At 34.1% G+C, this 20,304-nt stretch overlaps 2 protein-coding genes across 3 annotated transcripts; both read right to left on the bottom strand.

The window, feature by feature from the left end:
- Positions 1–3,502: 3,502 nt before the first annotated feature.
- On the bottom strand, positions 3,503–5,421 carry LOC113498800. The gene is made up of 3 exons (XM_026878944.1): positions 5,021–5,421; positions 3,814–4,779; positions 3,503–3,511 (listed from the first exon to the last, which is right to left on the bottom strand). The coding sequence occupies exons 1-3, from the start codon at positions 5,186–5,188 to the stop codon at positions 3,503–3,505; spliced, it is 1,143 nt and encodes a 380-aa protein (XP_026734745.1). The 5' UTR covers positions 5,189–5,421.
- A 2,033-nt stretch (positions 5,422–7,454) lies between these two features.
- LOC113499079 (HEAT repeat-containing protein 6) lies at positions 7,455–20,269 on the bottom strand. Of its 2 annotated transcripts, XM_026879422.1 has the most exons (16): positions 19,759–20,269; positions 19,433–19,681; positions 18,965–19,222; positions 17,496–17,705; positions 17,028–17,312; positions 16,541–16,752; positions 16,073–16,302; positions 15,374–15,717; positions 13,694–13,901; positions 12,988–13,151; positions 12,510–12,632; positions 11,624–11,748; positions 10,970–11,057; positions 9,788–10,012; positions 9,298–9,513; positions 7,455–8,966 (listed from the first exon to the last, which is right to left on the bottom strand). In XM_026879422.1, exons 1-16 carry the CDS (start codon positions 19,909–19,911, stop codon positions 8,709–8,711), a joined length of 3,348 nt encoding a protein of 1,115 aa, XP_026735223.1. In that variant the 5' UTR covers positions 19,912–20,269; the 3' UTR covers positions 7,455–8,708. The 2 variants fall into 2 exon arrangements, with proteins under 2 accessions (XP_026735223.1, XP_026735224.1); XM_026879423.1 differs by lacking the exon at positions 19,433–19,681.
- Between the last annotated feature and the right edge of the window lie 35 nt (positions 20,270–20,304).

Below are 20,304 nucleotides of genomic sequence, written 5' to 3'. Positions count from 1 at the left end.
AGAAAAATAAATATTTTTTAATAGTAGGAACGTAACGACAGACGGCGATTCTCACCTCAAATACGCTATAGTTCATGCTTCTGCTACCTCTGCCTTACAGATAGGTATTAGTATAACTGCGAAATTCTGATGCATTAGCAAAGCGTTGCATATGCAGTCGAATACATTATTTACGTAACTTATACATAAATGGATTTTAATACATTAATATTAACTTAATGGAACAGTGTTCTATTCTACATACATTTTATATCGGTACTTCATATCCATAAACAAAAAAACCGTTGTATTATGCTGTTTGAGCTCTTTTATAAATTTGAAAACTGACAACATTTGTACACTATTATTTTACACTAGCTGTTGCCCGCGACTTCGTCCCCGTGGGTAGAAGGTAATAATATAAGTTATGATTTTTACCAGCCCAGTTTTTTTTTTCACATTTTCCTCTTCGCTCCTATAAGTCGGAGCGTAATGATTTATAGCCTAAAGCCTTCCTCGATGAATGGTCTATTCAATACAAAAAGATTTTTTCAATTTGGACAGTAGTTCCTGAGTTTAGCGCGGTCAAACAAACAAAACTCTTCAGCTTTATATATTAGTATAGAAGTATAGAGTAAAGATCAACTGTTTAGGCTATAGGAAAAGAGGGTTACGCTGGACTCTCGGCGATCAGAATAACAAGAGTGAGTTTTCTTTTACCTTTCTTTCTTTTCTATGTAAAACGGCAACACTCTTGTTGATGTGGGATGACTTGCATACATCATCACTATCAGTCATGGGGTTATTAGGTACGACTAAAATATAACATAACATTTAGTCACCTTTATTTGGCATGCTAGGTCAAAGGGTCTTGCAACAAACGTAGTGACGTACATCCAGATAAATATAGCGCAAAAAAATAACCGAGACACAGTGTAAACAAATAACGAATTAATATCAGTAGGTATGACACCTACACTACTTCTACTCTTACTTATTATTAAATTCCTAATTTTAGCTCATCGATATAATATAACCTTTATATCAGAGGTGTTGTATTTGCGTCAATGCCCCCTGAAACTCGACTTAATTAGTAAATCCGGATATTATCAGCTCTTATATTACTTTGATAATTGTAATTGGTTTTCACATGAAGCGTGTAGACCACTAGCGTAGGCGGACTTTAATTTATACGAAGCCGCGACGTTATGCGGCTTCGAACCCGACCATACGAAATTAGTTGCTTCGACGACTGTCTGATTTATCAACTGAGTCAACTGCGAATCAAGGAATCTATTGAGGTCAACGGATAAATATACACGCTAAAAATAAATTGTATATTTAACAGGCGTTTATTTTTATCAGGAGTTCAACCACTCGGCAATCGGTTACTATTCGGAAAACACTAGTCAACACATTTATTAGGATTATTTTATTTAGATTTCGAGTACGCTGCTCGCTAATGTTATGAATCATACGTAGAGAGTAGTAATTGTCTGTAGGTATATATTAATTATAGAGCTGGTAATCATTAACGAACGTGTTAAAATGCATTTAATTGCTTTAGGTACTGATTAAGCCATTTCATAGCAGATATTTAATAACAACCTCGCATATTTTTAGCCCTAACTTATATAATGAAACGAATTGGTAATAAAAGAGGGATATGAATATTATTAATGGCTAACATAAAATCGTTATTTTTCATTAAATATGATCTTGAAAATGAATTGCAATGTCTATGCTAGGTTGAAAAGCAACAAGACAACAAGTATTCGACTGAATGTGACTTCAATATTTCTTGATGAATCAAAGGCTGTATGACGTATGCTACTATCATCTGTCCACCCTAAATCTATTAGACAAGCACATTGACCCGACCCTGCATACTATGTCGACGCCTTTATCAGGATGAATAAGTAAACCGGAACAAAAACAAAACAGGCAATTTGGAAACTACATAGCGTTGGCGATAGTGAAAATCCGTGTAACTAGCATTGGACAAATGTAGCCAGTTCAACTTAAAGGTAAAAAAAAAGATAATAAATTAAAAAAATGAAGATAATTCAGAACCTTTCCCTGTAAAGCTGGATATAATGTAAGTAGGAACGCGGAATTGACGTAAGTCAGATTTGCGTAATTGCACTATCCGTCATATTTACCCAAATTATTGCAGACTGCCCGTGACCATGATACCTGCAAAGGTGTCGAAAGGTCGGGAACTAAAATCAAACATTAACCGCGATAAAATCCCTAAAAGTAGTTTCATTTCAATGTCTAACATTCGCGTAAACCTAAGAAACCACAAATTATAGTTCAAGTATATTTGTTTTGACAACGCTATGTAGAAAGCCTTGTGGATAAAAATGCACATAATTATGAAGTACGACGAACATCAAAACAAGACGTAAACGAAATAGGTTATCCTTTAAAAGATTGATGTGTAATTCTGATAAATAATGGAATACGGAATGTATCATTTTACTTTATGATTAAATCTCACATTGTTTTCCAGACAGACAACGTGATATCGATCTGAAAGTATAAACATCAGAACACGTGCTAGACATGATTCCGAAGTTCAGAGAGAAAACATAAAAGTTTTGTTTAGGCAGTATTGAGTTGCGACAGTCAAAGAGAGTAATATCTAACTTTTTTTGAAGAATAAATACTTGGAAAGGTTTCAAGCTAAAACTGGGTATTTATATCAAAGTTACAACGAATTCGCTTGAGTAACATTGTGTAATAACTTTTTCATATCAGCATGAAAAATTACTGTACCTACCGTATCTAGCCTACTTTCTATTCCGCAAATCAATGAAGGTGTAAAATCATAAAATCAGCAGAATTACTAAATCGGGATTCAAAAAACTACCTATGGCATGTGAAAAGCTACATTTTTATTCTAAAAAACTGTGTAACTAATCAGGGAGACCTATAGGGTTGCCAACTTTTTTTACAAGAAAAAAAGTATATTCAGGTCTATGAAGATTATCAAACAGTATTTTAGAAAAACGAACAGTATTTTATTTATTTATTGCTTTAATACATATTTTTTTGAGCTTCTCGCACAACGTATTAATTCACAATCTTTTTAAAAATTTCATATGCCTCATCACAATTTATATCAAAGTTAAAATAAATGAGGAGCTCGTTTTTTATTAATTTGATGGATGCTCTGTTTCTATCATCCCGCCACTTAGCATTCATTACTGAAAAAACTCTTTCAGTAAATGCTGAGGTGGCGGGAACAGAAAGTAGATATGAGACTATTTTTGTAATGTTTTTAAATTCTTCTGCAGTGTTAACTAATAAATGGCTCCATTTTTGGCCAGTACTCATTTCAGTAAAATTTTTGTCTTCTGATATTTTCTCATAAATTACTTTAAAATTTGTTAATTCTGAATATAAATCATCCATACCAATATTGAGTCTATATAAATTTAGATTATCTATAATTTTCTCAAAATGATCAAATGTCACTGCAGACTTCAATGACAAACAGCTAATTAAAGAAAGCCAATTAGTCTGACTGAAATCGAACCATTTCTCTAAATACAAATTAGCCTTTTCAATAAAAAGTATAAAGTTATTAATAGTTCTATTAAAAACTTCTTGGGAAGACTCTCTAATGGTATTTAAAACTTTTTTTGTTTCATGGCCAAAATAATTATCATTTTTTCTTTGAATTAGCTCAGTCTTTAAACCAGTCATAGTGTTATAAACATCTAAAATTGTTACATCATTTCCTTCTAATTTCTTAATTGTTTTATTGAAAACATTTAATATATGACTAGCATACAGAAGGTAACTATAAATAACTTTATTTTTAACATTATCATCTAACATTAATAAATTTTGAATAACCATTGGACAGTCAACATCCAAATCAACAAAGTAATTACAAATTGGTATCCAATTAAGCAAAATTGTATCAATCGCTGGTAAAAGTGACAGCCAACGAGTTCCTATGTGTCGTTTTATTTCATGAAACTCTCCTTCAGCAAGTGCTACAAATCTTTTTAATTCTTCTCTTCTGCATGCTGACACAGAAAAATGGCTATAGATTTTTAATATAATGTTCTCAATGTCATAATTTAAACAATTCATAGCATGTTTCACTGAATTGTGTACAATATGGGCATGACAATTTCCTTTTATTAAATCTGGAATAACCTCTAAAATGTTTGTATATAATGAATGATTATGTCCAAAATTTGCATTAGTATTGTCAGCGCTAAAACCAGATATTTGACTGAAAGGAAGTTCCAAAGACTCTAAGGAGTTTTTAATTGCTGAAAACATACCATTGGCAGATTCATCTGGATTTTCATAAAAATCAATTAATTTTTGTTGTATTCCACTTTTAGGGGTAAAATATTGAACTACCAGAGGAAACAATTTAATATTTTTTTTATTGGAGGCATCAGTTTGCAGACAGTAAAATACATTGTCTTTATTTAACTGATCAATAACAGACTGCAAGGAATGTGGGCCAAGAACTTCGGTCACTAATGCCTCCATTTTTGTCCTAGCCAATCGTAAGTTAGTGGCTGTTTTGGAATCAACATAGATAATCTTATTTAATTTGATACTACAGTCCTGGCTATTGTATGATAAATTATGCTTGACAGTATGGTATGTCATCGCTAACTCAGCCGCTGCTAACTTGGTATCTTCATTAGAAGACAAGCCTGATGTAGAAGCAGAAGTTTTAGGAAAAAACTTTTGTAACAATCCACTAGATTTTCTCATTTCCATTTTTGCTTGGTGTTTTTTGCTGGTCAAGTGTTGTTTAACCTAAAAAAACGGAAACGAAATATAGTAAAATAGTTACCTAAAATATCTTATTATTTAAGCAAAAATTGATAAGTGGAAATCAAGCAAGATGCAAACGAAAGTTCCGAACCTGCCCAACACCTGCGTGAGAAATTGTAAATGTTAAAGCACACATTTTGCATTTAGCATTATATTCGCACAGTGGATCACTCGTTAACCAGTCATATTGGCATTCCCATTCGTGCTTATATTTTTGCTTTACCTTCGATAGTTTGGCTTTCTTTCTTGGCGTTGTAGGAGTAGTGTCACTATCACTTTCCATCTTTTGTACACTAAGCTTATCACTACAGGGTTCACTCCACACAAAAAAACGGTTAAATATTGATAACGAACTTAACGTAGTAGTAATTGTAACATACACGAATGACATGACACTGACAGTCTTGAATATTTGTCACTGACAGTGACAGTAGGCACACTGACAGTGACAGATTCGTTCAGAAACTTAGTGTGATTTGATTTGTTTTTAGCTGCAGCAGTGAGCGCGCAGTGAGCGCCCTCTGTCTGACAAAAAAAATTTTTGAGCGTCTGCTTCGATGCTGAAAACAGTATTTTTGTATACTTTTTTTTTGTAAAACAGTAAAAAGTATAATTTAGTGAAAAACAGTATAATACTGTTTAAAACAGTATAGTTGGCAACCCCTAGAGACCTATCACCTCTAAAAGCAGGTCTTTTCAGATTGTGAAAAGAAGACGGCGTACTATCTGCGTCCCGCTTTATCAGGAGACAAATCAAAGTGAATTACTAAAGCATTTAACTTCTAGACTAATAAGGTCAATATCGCGTTTATTAAGACCAGATAAAGATTGGAAGACCACGAAATGTCATGATAACAAGTCCTCACGTTTCGCAGATAGGGTCATTGATTTCCAGAAAGTATGAAACAGTAGGTACGAAATTCGATTAAGTTTTTTTCCTCCACTCGTAAGGCAAACAATAGACAACTATTGGTATTGTATCGGAAGCCACGGGGGAATTTTACCCGCTTTTATTTGCATGGCTGAGTAATGATGTAACATATACGCGAGTAAACTTCTGTCTGTCTGTGTATAACTTGTCGATGACTCATAGGTTTGCTCATATATTTTTAGACAAATTGTATCCAGCCGCTCCCCGGACGATAACTGCAGTGATAAAAAGGGCAATATGACTTTTCTCTTCGATTTTCGCTAAGTCTTGCTTCTTTTAGTTTTATCAAGGATTTTAAAATACTTTAATATTTAGGGAGATACTTTCTTGAGGAAGGTTACATTTCCAAAAGTTTATCAATTTACAATATTTTTCGTAACGTTGAAAAGCTGGCGCTTTTGTGAACGTGCATACTAAGTGACATGTTCTTTATTTGAATCTTCGTCTTCTTTAACTTCATGGGAACTCCGGTGCTTTAAAGGCATGCACGAAGACAAAAGTTCAACATGCAGAGGCCTTGTCGAGAAATTGAATTTAAAATGAAATTTAAAATTAATTATTATTTTTACTGTGTTATTATTCTTCTGCAATTTTGCGACATTAACAGTGTCATACTTCTCCATTCGCCCCAGGGTGAAGAAATTCAGAAAAGATTTGGACAGAACAGGTCAGATCTTACCCAATAGACAAGGGAGATCGAAAGACACTATCCACTATGTTGTATTTGTGAGTTCTTCAATGGATATCAATAGCTACAGAAACGCTGCCAACATAAGTACACCATACTATAACTTTGAATGAACGAACACATTCATTGTTGAATTGTATCAACTGCTTATATTATCCTGTACGAGACGCCGATACGATTGATAAACAAATAAACATACATGTTACGAGCTACCTAAGTTTCCTTGTTAGTAAAAAAAGCACCTCATATTCGATGATGATGCACATAGGATTGATAAAAACTATAGATTTTTCTATGATGGTTTTAAAAGTGTAGAAAGAACCTGTCTATTTGGATCAGAACCTTTTTCTATATAAGAACTTTTTTAAATTTTATCTTTATCAAACGAAATAATTAATTTAAGTAGTAAGCTGCAAAAAATGTCCGGATATAGGAAAAAGATTGTTGTATTATTATGATTGCTCTAAAAATGCAATTTAATGACAATCGGTTTGTTGCATAGCATTAACCTAAAGCAGCATAAAACTCGTGTATGAACTAAATGAAATACCTACACCAATGAATATGAAAATTCAGCAATTAATATGTTCTTTGATTACTTTTCGATCATTATCACGAGTATTATAAATATAATTATTTATTTTATGAATTAAATATAGGAACTTATATGAGAGTGGCAATGTAAGACGGAATGATAATAACCCTATAATTATATATATTATATATAAAAAAAAAAACAATTTTCATAAGCTTTGCGTATTGTTTATTATAATATTATAAATGCTACTTACATATGATGTTTGAAAAACTGCGATAAAAAAATGATTTTATTTCTACATGACTTTGTCCATTTTAACCTACCGATCATGTCATTTTATAGTTATTTTTTGCGTGACAAATTTCCTTAAAATTCTTTTCTTTTATAAATAATCTAAGCTATTTAAAAAGATAGAAATAAATTAAATATAATTTAAAACTCTTCTCAATAACATTTTTTTAGCTCATATTTTTTATACAAAAGTAAATAAATAAGCCTTAATAAAAAAATAAACATACTTTTATAATTTATAAGATTGATGTGTACATTTTTATCGAAAGAATTAAATATATATTTACACATTTTTCTTAATTCACTTAACCAGGGAACATAATACTCTTGTGTCCATTTACAATAAAAATAATAAATAAAACTTTATCGTTTTGAAAAACACGAACAACAGAAGAAGAAATTATGAGTTGTTAAATATTGTAAATAAGCCTCATTATAGTTTCACCAATTATGTAACGGCTGTTTTAAGAAAACCGTTTTATTTGTCTTAAATACAGACAAACGAACATGATAAGTTTGTTTACTCACTAAACAAACCTCGTACCTTTTATTGCGTATTATAAACTACTCATCTATGTGATGTATAGGGATGAAGTACGCAAAAATGCGTTGAATGTTAATAGAGTTCAAGAGTTATCAGGATATGATATATTTAAACGTAATAGATCTTGTTGTATTTAATAACATAACTTGAGTCGGCACGCGTCGACCATGCACATATAGTACAGACAGAAAAAAAGTATTTTTTGAAACTAATAAAGTTCTTGTCGCTTTGAATAAAGCGCAATGAGAAAGGTAAGCGTGTGTGCGTGTATTCAATAGCATAATGGTATATTCAAAGCATGGTATTTTTATTTTTTTGACTGTACCTGTTTTTATTACACACATATTTAGGGGCGGGAAGAAAAGCAAATTATAATGTTTTTTGAATAATTACATATAAATATTAATCTTCAATACAATATTTTTCGTGACTCTTAATGTTAATATTTATAGGCTTACAAGTAAAAGCGTTAATTTATCGACTAAGTCGCTCAAGAAGTTACTTAAACAATTAAATTACAATACTATAGGCTAATATTAGTTTCAGTATATTTATTTTTATGTAGATATAAATTTTACTTCACAAATACGTGAAACGAGTAATTCTACGTTCATAAATTACAAATATCTGCGGAAGAACTTTACGGAGATTAATTTGCGTCATAGACTTGTAACGACAACAATTAAATGTATAAAAATCTATCTACCTACAATAATAAATCGTATCTTACCTCATTAAGGATTCAATTCAGACAACCTTCTTCTTATTTTGAGATAAACTGTACTTTGATTTGAGGCACTAGCATGTTATTGTTCCGAAAATGCAGTAGGAGTAAAAACTACCGTATATACATAAACATAAGAACTGTTTTCGAATAACCTCACTAAAATCTACGATGGAGATTTTACAAATGAGGATTTCACATATCCCATATAAATATATCCTGTAACATGCTCAAAGATTGCATCTGTGGATCAGAAGTTGTAGTCAAGTCAACGGTAACGTACTTCGCGGCTTGAAGGATCCGCAAACAGGACGCGTTCTCTGGGGGTAGCTTGTGGCATACTTGTGTGAATAAGGCTTTAGCCGTGTCGTAGTGGAAGACGAGAGGGTCCAGGATGTCGGAGAGGTCAGCTTGGGTCAGCAGGCAGCAGAGATGGGCAAGAGTCACACATAGCTGAAACAATAGATAACGATCAAGTAACTGTTATACAGGTATGATAACGAAAATCAACTTTACATCCTTGGCATAAAGGTGTTATTCATACAGAAGCGTTACTGCCTGGGTGGTCGGATATCAAGTTAATTAGATAAATGTTGTATGAATCCTTTCTGTTTAATATTCCAGATAAAGCTAAACTAATTCAAATATAAGTCTTTCAATATTGACATCGAAAACACATTCTTAGGTTGGTTTTACAACTTAAGCACAGCAACAAAAAAGTCTTTCAATTCTTTAAATTTCTTCGTGCCTTAATATTAGAGTATCTAATGAATGTATCACAAACCTGTTCAATAAGATTATCTTTATGCTTATACTCATTAAAGTCATCGACGTTGGCAGCATTCTCCATGGCAGCGAGTAATCCCCGCCACACGAGCGCGTAGTGTTCGCCGTAGTGCGAGCGAGCTTGCGGCGCACGCAACGCGGCCGCGGCGTTGATACGCACTTTCAGATTCTTGCACTCTTGAGTTAAGGTGCATAAGTTTGGGAATACTTTGCCCTGAGATACATGAAAAGAATGTTAAATTGCATTATGCCTATCAAATAAGATGAAGGGGACAGATACTACATTTCTCGACTTGTCCTGCAGTAAATATAATGATATTAATTAATTAATTGTGTTCTTTTTAGTCCTATATGTACGTAAATAGATATTTTTTGCAAAAGGATGATTTGAAAAAAGTGATTTTTCTCCAGCAATTTTTCGCTGATATTTTATCACATGACTTACAAAAAGTGTAGTATCCAGGTACTGTCCAAGATATAATTCATACCTGCCATCCATTAAAACAAGTGAAGAGCTGTTCATTCTTCATCGCGTTCCCCATAGCGTAGCAAGCGTTCCATCGCACCTTCATATTGTTCACCTTACATGCGCAATCTAAAAGCTTCCCTATTGCCGTTTCGCATAAGGTCTTTATTTGCGAATTTCGCAATAAATTCTCGTTTTTTATCAACCGCAACAAATTCCCAAGGCCGCGAGTCGCGCTCATTTTTACCTGTGTTGTTAAATAGTTATGTAAGTACAGTTAAACGATGCGATATTGTTTAGTTGTCAATTCATTGATTTCATTGAACTTAGCGTTAAATTGAAGAGGAAATGTAGTCATCGTTATTTGAGTATTACACCAGTCAGCAAATTATTAATATACATGAAGTGGTTTTCTTTTATCATTTCTGGCCATAAGAACGTTTAGAAATCCGCTTAGCCTTGACCTAAATTCTTAAACAATCTATCAATACAATAGACAGATAAACGCAATCTTTCGAACAGATTTGGGGCCTGATACACTTCTAGATAAAACTCTCACATCCTGCTGAGATAACGGGTGTAACTTTCCATTGACTTAGATAAGTTTGTTTATATAGTGATAGTATTGTAAAGTGGGTGATAGCGGTTGTCAACGTGCGGATTATAACCTCGTGCCGCGGTTTACTGACCCGCGGATGCTGATTAGGTTTCTATGTTGCTGATGACCAGAAATACATTAATCATCCGATACATCTGTAAGACTCTTATTATAAGGCAGTTAAGTCCATTTTTGTGGTACTGATTGACACTTACACGGCCCATTGTTTTATACATCTAAATTCTAAATGTTTGCTGACAATAGCTTAGTAACATATTCCTTCACGTAAGTTTAGTGAATATTATACTTCCATAGTTTTTTTGTTTCACGATGGATATGTATGTCTGCGTACTGGATCTCGAACATCGTGAGTACGGATCGTGTGCTTCCACTTAAAGTCACGTCCTTAAATTAGCGACAATTTAATTGAAGGCTCGAGTAGCCTTTCACACAAAGAGGCATTATAGATTTAGCTATAGCAAATATATGACATAATTAGAGTCCCAGATCCATTCACATCTAATAACCACCATAATATAAGGAATTACTATTTTTGTAGTTCTAGTATTTGAGATTATTTTCAGTAGTCAAATGTCCCAACATTACCTTATCATTATCGACTGCGCATTGTATGCTGACCTCTAACAAGCGAACTAGAAGGTCATCGTCTATGTCATCGGAATCAGGATCCTCCCTGTCAAGAGAAAAATAAATTTTATTTGTTACAATCATTTTTTCCACTAGTATTTATAAAAGCGGAAGTATGAGTGGTATGTTTGTTTTCGCAGCTATAATCAACATACGCACGGACGAAGAAGCAGGCATTTTTCTTTACTTTGATGGAAGCTAGAGCTGATTAGATCAGCAATTTAGCAAAGCTAAATATTAATACAATGTTTCAAAAGCTAAATCATGGCAACTATTAATCACGATTTTATGTTACGTAAATGCATGCTAACATAATGATGAATGACGATGGTAGACAAAAAATAAATATAGCGTTATCAAATTCACATTTGACCTGAGTATTATGTTTTGACCAGAAAATACGTTTTCAAATATATGTACGTCTGATGACGTTATTGAAACATTGGGATTAGAAAAATTATTTCATGATTAGCTCCTGATTTTTTTCTCAATTTCGTGCGTTGTAATGACTTATAAGGTTGATTATTACTTGAAGAAGTTTGTTTATATCAATTTGAGCACAGCAATACTTAGCTAAAGCCAGTTGTTAATGTCCTATTATCGTATACGTACATGTTCAATACGAGTGCGTCACTGAGGTTCCCGAGGGCCCAAGCAGCTTTAGTCCTTACAACTAGCATAGGTTCTTTCAGCGCTCGCAAAATGTTCTCTCCACAGTCGCTAACAAAACATATGTCCTGAAACAATTGAAAAAATATTTCTTTTTTGGTTTTCCTATGGAATTTAATCCCTGTGTCACAGGGGGTTTAACAACCGTAAGGTCGGGCCTGCGAGTGGCAGGGAGGGCACCCTGACACTCGATCAGCCAGCAGGCCAAGAAGGAGACGGGCGCGTCGCTCTGCGCACCCGTTCTTATGAGGAGTGAGGGGTGGGCTTTTTACACCCATCCCTTGAGAAGGAGTCCAAAGGACTAGAGCCAGCCAGAGTCGCGCAGAGTATGCGCGAGCGATCCCGTGACTCTGGCTAAAGCAGTAGAAGGGGCCCGGGGTGTTTTTAGTTGGTGGAAGTCCGACATATCCCCAAGTCGTGCCCTCGACGTGGGTTGAAGGCATTAGCGTTTCAACCCGGAAAAAAAAAAAGGTGTTTTAACAAACATTCACTTATTATGCACAAAGACAGATTCCAGATTCAGGACAAGCGTTCGTGGATTGCATAAACGCGTCCTCGTCCAGATTATACCTACTTACGATTAACAATTATAACTGGAGTATGCAGTTTCTTTACATTCACTTTGATATTAATATGCCATATTGGCAATATGAATACAAAAATAACTCTGCCAGCTTCTTACTGGCTAAATCATTTAACCGATTTCGAAGACTTGGTCTAACTGGGTAAAAAGGACAAGGCCGACTGTCCTCCAAAAATGAGATTTATAAAATTAAACACTAAAATATCATAAGTTTTATGAGTATTTTTTCAAGTATAATAAACGTACATCTCTCAGAGTCCTGTACATGACGAGCATGGCGAGCGCGCGCACTGCGGCGGCGCGGACGGCGGCCTCCTCGTCACTGCACGAACCTATCAGCAACGTGCAGCACAGGACTTGCAGGTGTCTCTGGAACAAATATTGGGAATTAATTATTAAAATTATGAATCTATTTCAGCATCAGCTCTATAGAAAGAAGACATTTGAGTATAGACTTGAGTAGGTGCTTTTGCACAATAAAAATTGGTTAAACTGAAGTTTAGGCGTTAGGACTGGTTACGTAACAACGTGTAAAAAGTCTAGCAAGTAATATAAAGCGACCATTTTTTTAAGTCCATCTGTCCATCATAATAATTTCATGTTTGTGGGTTAAGGAAACAAATTACGAGAGAACATTAAAAACATGTCTCAACTTCTCTATTAAGTAGGTATGAAGACAGAATCATTATAACATGCTATGGCGTTAAAATATGTTCTGAATTACCGGCAGTTCCTTAAACGACCTCTCGCCAATGTTAGCAATACAGTCGCAGACGACGGGCTTACACGGCGAGTTCTCATGGCACTGCAGTACTGTAGACAGCGGTGTTATCAACTTCTCCCAAATGTACACACATTGGTTTAGTGGAGGCGGTTGATCTGAATGTTCTGTAAGTTCAAATGAATTTATAATCGGAAATAGTACCTGAAAATTTGTTGCAGTTTTCTCATATTTTAGGGAAAATGAGCTGAACAAATTTTATTTACTTTGTATTTTTTTTACTAAATGCGGACAACATCACATAGATTGTTCTGAACCCAAAGTAAGTTGCTAAAGCACTTGTGTTATGGAATTCAGATACAAAGAAGGTACCACAAACACCCAGACCCGAGACAATGTAAAATTGTGAATTTTTACATTGACCCGACTGAGGATCGAGCCCGGGACCTCAGAGCTAGCGACACCTTGAAACCGGTGCTCACGCCACTCGACCACGGAGGTCGCCTTGATCGAGGTTTATTTATATCTTTATCAGAAACACGACGACTTTTTCTGATTTTCCAAAGAAATGTCAAGTATGCAATTAAAACCATTAAAACATTGTAAAATAATGTTCCTATGGATGAAACCTAATCCAGATAAATCCAGCTTCACTAATATCTCTTCAATCAAAAAAAAAACAAGAATCTTTTATAGTAGTACAAAGTACCTAATTTTTGTATCGCATCGCCAATGATACTGACAGCCCTTGCCGACTGCAGGACCACATCCTGATGCTCATGCTGCAGCAGTTCACTCAGAATATCTCCCAATAAAGTAATGTGGTCGAACAGGAGGTCTTGTAGGTGGTGGAACGATATCGCTGACAGCACTTGAAGTGATTCCAAGATTAAAGGTATTGCTGATGGCTTGATTCTCTGAAAACAATGATTAATGGATCTGGGTATTAGAGCTCCGTATCCAAAGAGTCGGTATGGAAAGCTCTGGTGGACAACGCGACCTCATACGCGTATACGAGTTATCAAGAAGGAAGAATCCAAGGGGAAACACATGACACAATCATGTAAAAAAATTAAAGTCATGTGTATTGGCTTGTTGTTCTTAATAAATCTTCTTAAAGTAAATACTTTATTTTAGTTAATGCACATGAATTAACTAGTAGGTACCAGCCTCATCTAAGGAATCGACAATAAAACTTATTAAGGAAAAACCGGTCAAGTGCGAGTCGTACTCGCGACACTGAGGATTCCAAACAAATAGGCTTAACAAGTAATATCATAAAGACGGTTCAGTGTTAACGCACACACCTTCTTTAGTTTTATCGATTTATAAAAGAGAACCATAAGACTATTACGATAGAGCTCACTTTACATAATGTTCCACATTTTGGATACTTCAAAGGTATAAGTGATATGGTTGTTATTACAATCATGAAGGTTTTGCTGAACTCAAATCTATATATAACAACTCCAATATGTTTGTGCAATTTGAGTAATACTCATAATTTGACGACTAGTTGTGCTGATTTTGATCACCTTACGAATTGTATTATTTCTAAATGTGTAATGTTACTATGTATACGAAGCTGAATGTAAATGTAATTGAAGATTTTTATAGGGTTTGCATGTTGATAAGTGGATTGAATTACTATAAAATTTACAAATCATTCGAGATAATATTAGTTCTGTAAGGTCGATTAATTTGACATTCATTTTATGCACATTGTACAAAAGAAGCCTTGTGCTTCCAAGAACAAAGACTGTCTTAAGTTATAAATAATTATTTATAATATAAGACCTTATTTACAAAAGTTAATTGACTATGCGTTTATGGTCATTATAAATATTTTTCACTCGTACTAGGTATTATGTTAACTGACTTGCGAATTTTAGTATCATGTTTGTATTTCACCGAAATATATTTACAATAACAAAATGATGTTTTATGTTTTATATCCAGTATTATTTGGTTTTCTAGATATGTTTCCAGTTTTACTTAAAACAACCAGATTTTTATATTACAAACCGGTTTCAACTGGTGTATTATTGTAAAGTCCATCATAATACTTTATTGTGCACCAAATTACTATCACCCAATTGTTATCATGTTTACAATTTTCAATTTTATTATTGGAGTCAAAAGTACATATCTTTTAAATAAGCAAGAAAAACTGTTTAGAAAATAATGTCCAGAGTACATTATTACAAAAGAGTTTGATTAAGCTTTATTGGTAAAGTATTTATAGCAATTTAGATTGTTGATGCTTTAAATGACTTAGTTACTTAACCTGAACTTTCCATTTTAGTCGGAGATTATTTTTACAATAACACGAAATCGCAACTAAAACTGAGAGAGAGAGGAGAGCTAATGTAAACTCTCCAAAACTTACGGTAACTTGATTCCCTCTAAAGATCCATCCCATATTCTTGAAACAAATGTCTAAAATCCAACTTCTGAAATAATGATTATCTTCTTTATCTTTTTCACTATTTTCTACCGCTATTGGTTCCACAGCAGTAAACATTTCATCATCAGAATATCCTTCTTCAAAGTCTTCACATTCCTCTGTGTCAAATTTGTGGGTAGTGTGGGATATTCTAAAAGAATTCGTGGTAGAAGACTCTTTAGATTGTACTGTGTCCTTTTCTATTGCTTTGAGTACTTCGCCTACTTTGGGATCGACGGAGAGAACGCATCCCATTGTGATGAGGGCACCTACTTGTAATGTAACATCTGTGGAGATTTACAGTATGTTATAGTGATGAATAAAGTAAAAAGATTAAACAGTAAAAACAAATGGATACATGCTGAAACTATGGCTTGAGATAGATACAATGAATGTAGTGCGTGTAAGTAGTTTATTTTTTGTTTGGCTATGCTGTCTCTCTCTGGAAAAGATTTCCCCTTTTCTATTTTCACCAATCTCTCGTTATCATCTTACGCGACATCAGAGAGGGTAAACTAAGTACCTAACTACAAACGGTCTGCTTAAAAACAACAAGTTGAACACGCTATTTGACTCTTTAGCGTGTTTACTTTGCTTTGTTGATATTCTAAGCTTAATTTTAGTAGGAAAAAGAATACTAACCTCTATGTACCAAAAACTTCCTAGTAGACAAAACTAGTTGACTTAAAAGGCCTTCCTTCATCTTATGGTATGGCGTCGCTTGTACCAAGGCGGCACAACACTTCAGAGCTATGATGATCACGGCGTGACTCCTCTCGGTCTCAAGGATACTATTCAACACTTTATGCATACATGTGATCATGTAACCAAGAGATTCGGAGAATGGGATGAAGGAGGTAGTCTCTTTCTTACTGGAAAGAATAAAAATTTGGCATTATGAGTAATTTTCAGATAGAACTACTAATTGCTGGTATTCTGCTTAGATATTAATATATGTTTAATTTCAATAATTCTTAAAAAAAATGGTTTAGGCAACATCAACCTTGTTGCTAAATCAATAAGAGATATCATCACTATATTTGCAAAATAATTACTTCTACAGAAGTAATATTTATGGAAATATTTTTTTATATAACCAATTTCACTAACCTACTTTCCGCCTGAGACAGATACATTCTGGAGCCAGAGAAGAGCGCTAAAATAACGCTTAATACACTTGCACGACTGCTAGCTATCGGATCAGTAATCGCACAATATGCTAGCGTCTTCTTAGAGGCCTCTGATGCAGACCAATTCGCAGGATCGGGTGAGTCAGGGAGCAGAGCCCACCAGTAACCAAATATGTCTTTCTTTTCTTTTACCTGAAAGCAAAAGTTAAATTTAATATACTATATAATTTAATTTTCCCACGACATGTCTCTATTACGTCTGATGTCTCTATTACGAATTATGTTATTTAATAAATAATCCACAGTTTTCTGAAAGGTATATTGCCATTAAAAACTGTGAAAATTTAAGTCAATTTAACTAAAATGGTGATATTAATTTTAATTTTTGTTAACCAATGACAATCTGAGAACACATTTGGACATAGATAAAGCATAGTTCTAAATCAATAATTACTATAGTTTCTTACCTTTACTAGAACTAAAAATAAGTTGGAGGCACTTTGTCTTACTCTAGACCGTAGAGCTATTAGCTTCACCTCTCTACTATTCTCAACATCAGACATATCGGAGTCGCTGGTCAGCATCCAATAACTCTTGCCTTTCTGTGGCTCTAAGAAGTTACGACTTGCAGGTTTGTAAGCAGCATTGTTCTCGAAATTATCTACATCTTTCATCAAGCTGTGATCTGATACTGGTATTTCCTTCTTCAAACTCTCTATTGCATTGTTCCTTTGCTTTCTTAGTTTTTGTTTCTGAAATATATAGTTAAGAATCACGATGAATAGGCAATTTAAAATAAAAACGGTCCATTTATGTTGTAGCTTTACGTTAAATGTTTTCAAAGTAATCGCTTAACCAATGCAAGAGGTAATTATGAAAAATATGACCTTATTTAGGAGCCAAAACTTTTAAAGTCTAAAAAAAATGTTTTATACCTTTCCTCCTTTAGGGTTTGGGTTATGCGTAACCGGTGCCATTGCTATAGTCTGCTGTGCTGGCATTATCTTCTCAGGCATACTGAGCTGGGTCACTAATCCATAGAGTACAAAATAGCGACAGATCCCCATCACTTCAGGTAGCAGAATGCTGATACTAGGATCATTATAATATAGCTGGGATAGTACTCTTAAACCTGATATAACTACCTGAAAGTAATAAAAATTATAAGATATTTGTTCAAGTATACATAAGATTGACATCAAGCATGCACAACATTTACATTTACGAAATAAAAAGGCTTACATTAAATACACATGAATTTAAATTTAAAATGACTAAGTAGATAGTAGTACGTAGAAATGCGTCAGTTGTATTAGCAGTCAAAGATTTTTTTTTTTTTTTACACAACGCCATCTAGTCTCAAAGTAAGCAGAGCTTGTATTATGAGTACTAGACAACTGATAAACATACTTATATATTTCTATATACATACATAATATAGATAAATTACACCCAGACACAGAACAAATGATCGTGCTCATCACATAAACATTTGCCCTGGGTGGGAATCGAACCCACCGGTATAGCAGTCGGGGTCACTAACCACTAGACCAACAGGTCCGTCAAAGATATCTTAATAATAAAGATTCATCATCATTTGCTGATAGATATATAATTCTGACCTATTCCTGCTATTGTTAAAACTCTTAAACTATCTACTATGATTATCTTGTGACACCTCATGGGTCTTACTTTCATATTGCTTGGTGCCATTTTGTTGGGGCAAGGGTCAAGGATATACTCTAATAATCAAGCTTTTAAGTGTTGACACTTTTTTCATACAAGAAGTAGTTAATTCCAGTAAAACTAAATCTCAACCCCAAAGTGACAATTGAGAAAAAGTTAGGGTGAATTTATATGAACTCTATTGTTGTTAGTTAGTTTATATTTATTTTTATCAAAACAATATACATACACTACAATATACATATATTATACTATACATCTGTTTTTCATTGAACTTTTCCTAAGCAGCTCTACTAATTACCCTGCATATTACCATGCTATAACCGCATAAGTGATTCGATCACAGGTTAAGCTATGCTTGACGCGGTTGGTCCGTAGATGGGTGACCATCTTTGTCATAGCGAGTTCCTCCGTGTTTCGGAAGGCATGTTAAATTGTGGGTCCCGGACCCACTGTTATTCCTACATCTTTGTCAGTTGTTACAGGTAGTCAGAAGCTTGAAAAAGTCTGACAGCCAGTATAACCAAGGGGTGTCGTGTTGCCCAGGTTACTGGGTTGAGGAGGTCAGATAGGCAGTCGCTCTTTTTAAAACACTGGTACTCAGCTGAAACAGGTTGGACTGGTAGCCGACCCCAACATAGTTGGGAAAAGGCTAGGCCGATGATGATTTTAAATTCTCACACCAACCTGGCAGTAAAAAGTTTATGTTTATACTAACCTTACAATATAAAAACTCATCCTGAGACTTTGAATATCCTTTCATGAGAAACCTTGTCACAATTTGCGAAATCTGTTCTTTTGATTCATTGCTAATCAATACTTTATTCTTTATTTCATCTGTAGTCGATAAAATGCTTGTAATACATTTCAAGCATATTAAATATATTTGTAATGGGTTCTGTGTACTAAGAGAACTCTTTGTTGGATCTATTAGTTTTATGAGTAAACCTTGATTACCAATTAAATCTTCAGTAAACTGCAAAAGAAATAGGAGATTGTTTAACAAGGTCTGATACTCTGCAGAATGCCTACCACTACCTTATGGCATTATATTATTACACATGGAAAGCCAATCCATGCCAGAACAGGCAGTAAGGCATGCCAGTGCACTGTCATATTTTGCTCATGCAACAATATTAGTTTAAGACAAAGCAAAAGATCTGATGTTCATGATGGACACACAAACCTTATGACTAGCTTGTGGATTATAATGCAATATGCATTGCATACTATGAAGAATATCAGGTAGAACTATGTCTGAACACTTTCTTAGACAATCCACATGCCATGAAATTACTTTCCACAAATAATCAGAGCCAAATTGCAAGCTTTGTTTCGTGATAATACTATTTAATAAATGTGAGGTTTTCGCGGCCAAAAATTCATCTATTGGCTTAACATTTAAACATAAAGCTGTAATTACAGCTGCTGCATCCTGAAAAGACATCATAAAAATATATTTATTTATATTATTGCTATCAACTATACAAAAGCATAACCTAAAAATCTTACATGTTTCCGAGCGAATAACTCCGCTTTAAAGGGTCTAGCATTCAACTCGTCGATTAAGGAATTGACTTTATCTTTATTATATTCTTTAAGATATAGAAGATTGCAAAGCTCTTCACACAAAAGTGAGAAACTTTGACAGTGACTATTATTCATTTTTTCCTGTGAATTTTGCAGACTAATTTGATTTGTTAATTAACACTATCTTTTTTTATCAAAACATTAGTTATCCAGTTGTTTTACTACAAAACCCCGATAGTTCTTGACAAAAATAAAGTTTATTTTCGCAGATTGTTTGCTTTTTGAAATGATTGACTGACAATGACAGATAGAAGTCAAAAGTTTCTCATTGCCATTACGTACGTTTCGCTGCACTGGATGCGAAAACAAATACTAAAAATAAGAACAAAATAAAATACTACGTTCTATATTATAAGCTATACATGGTTACAGGCAACTCGACGTCTTAAGTATTTACAAACACAGGTAGTTATTCTGAATTTTGTAATTATACTAAGTCCACCGCAAAAAGTTTTACTGCGATGACTC

Source organism: Trichoplusia ni, chromosome 11 (assembly GCF_003590095.1).
Source record: "Trichoplusia ni isolate ovarian cell line Hi5 chromosome 11, tn1, whole genome shotgun sequence".
Taxonomy (NCBI): domain Eukaryota; kingdom Metazoa; phylum Arthropoda; class Insecta; order Lepidoptera; family Noctuidae; genus Trichoplusia; species Trichoplusia ni.
The sequence above is the reverse complement of the archived record's forward strand: the minus strand, read 5'-3'. Positions and strand labels throughout refer to the sequence as shown.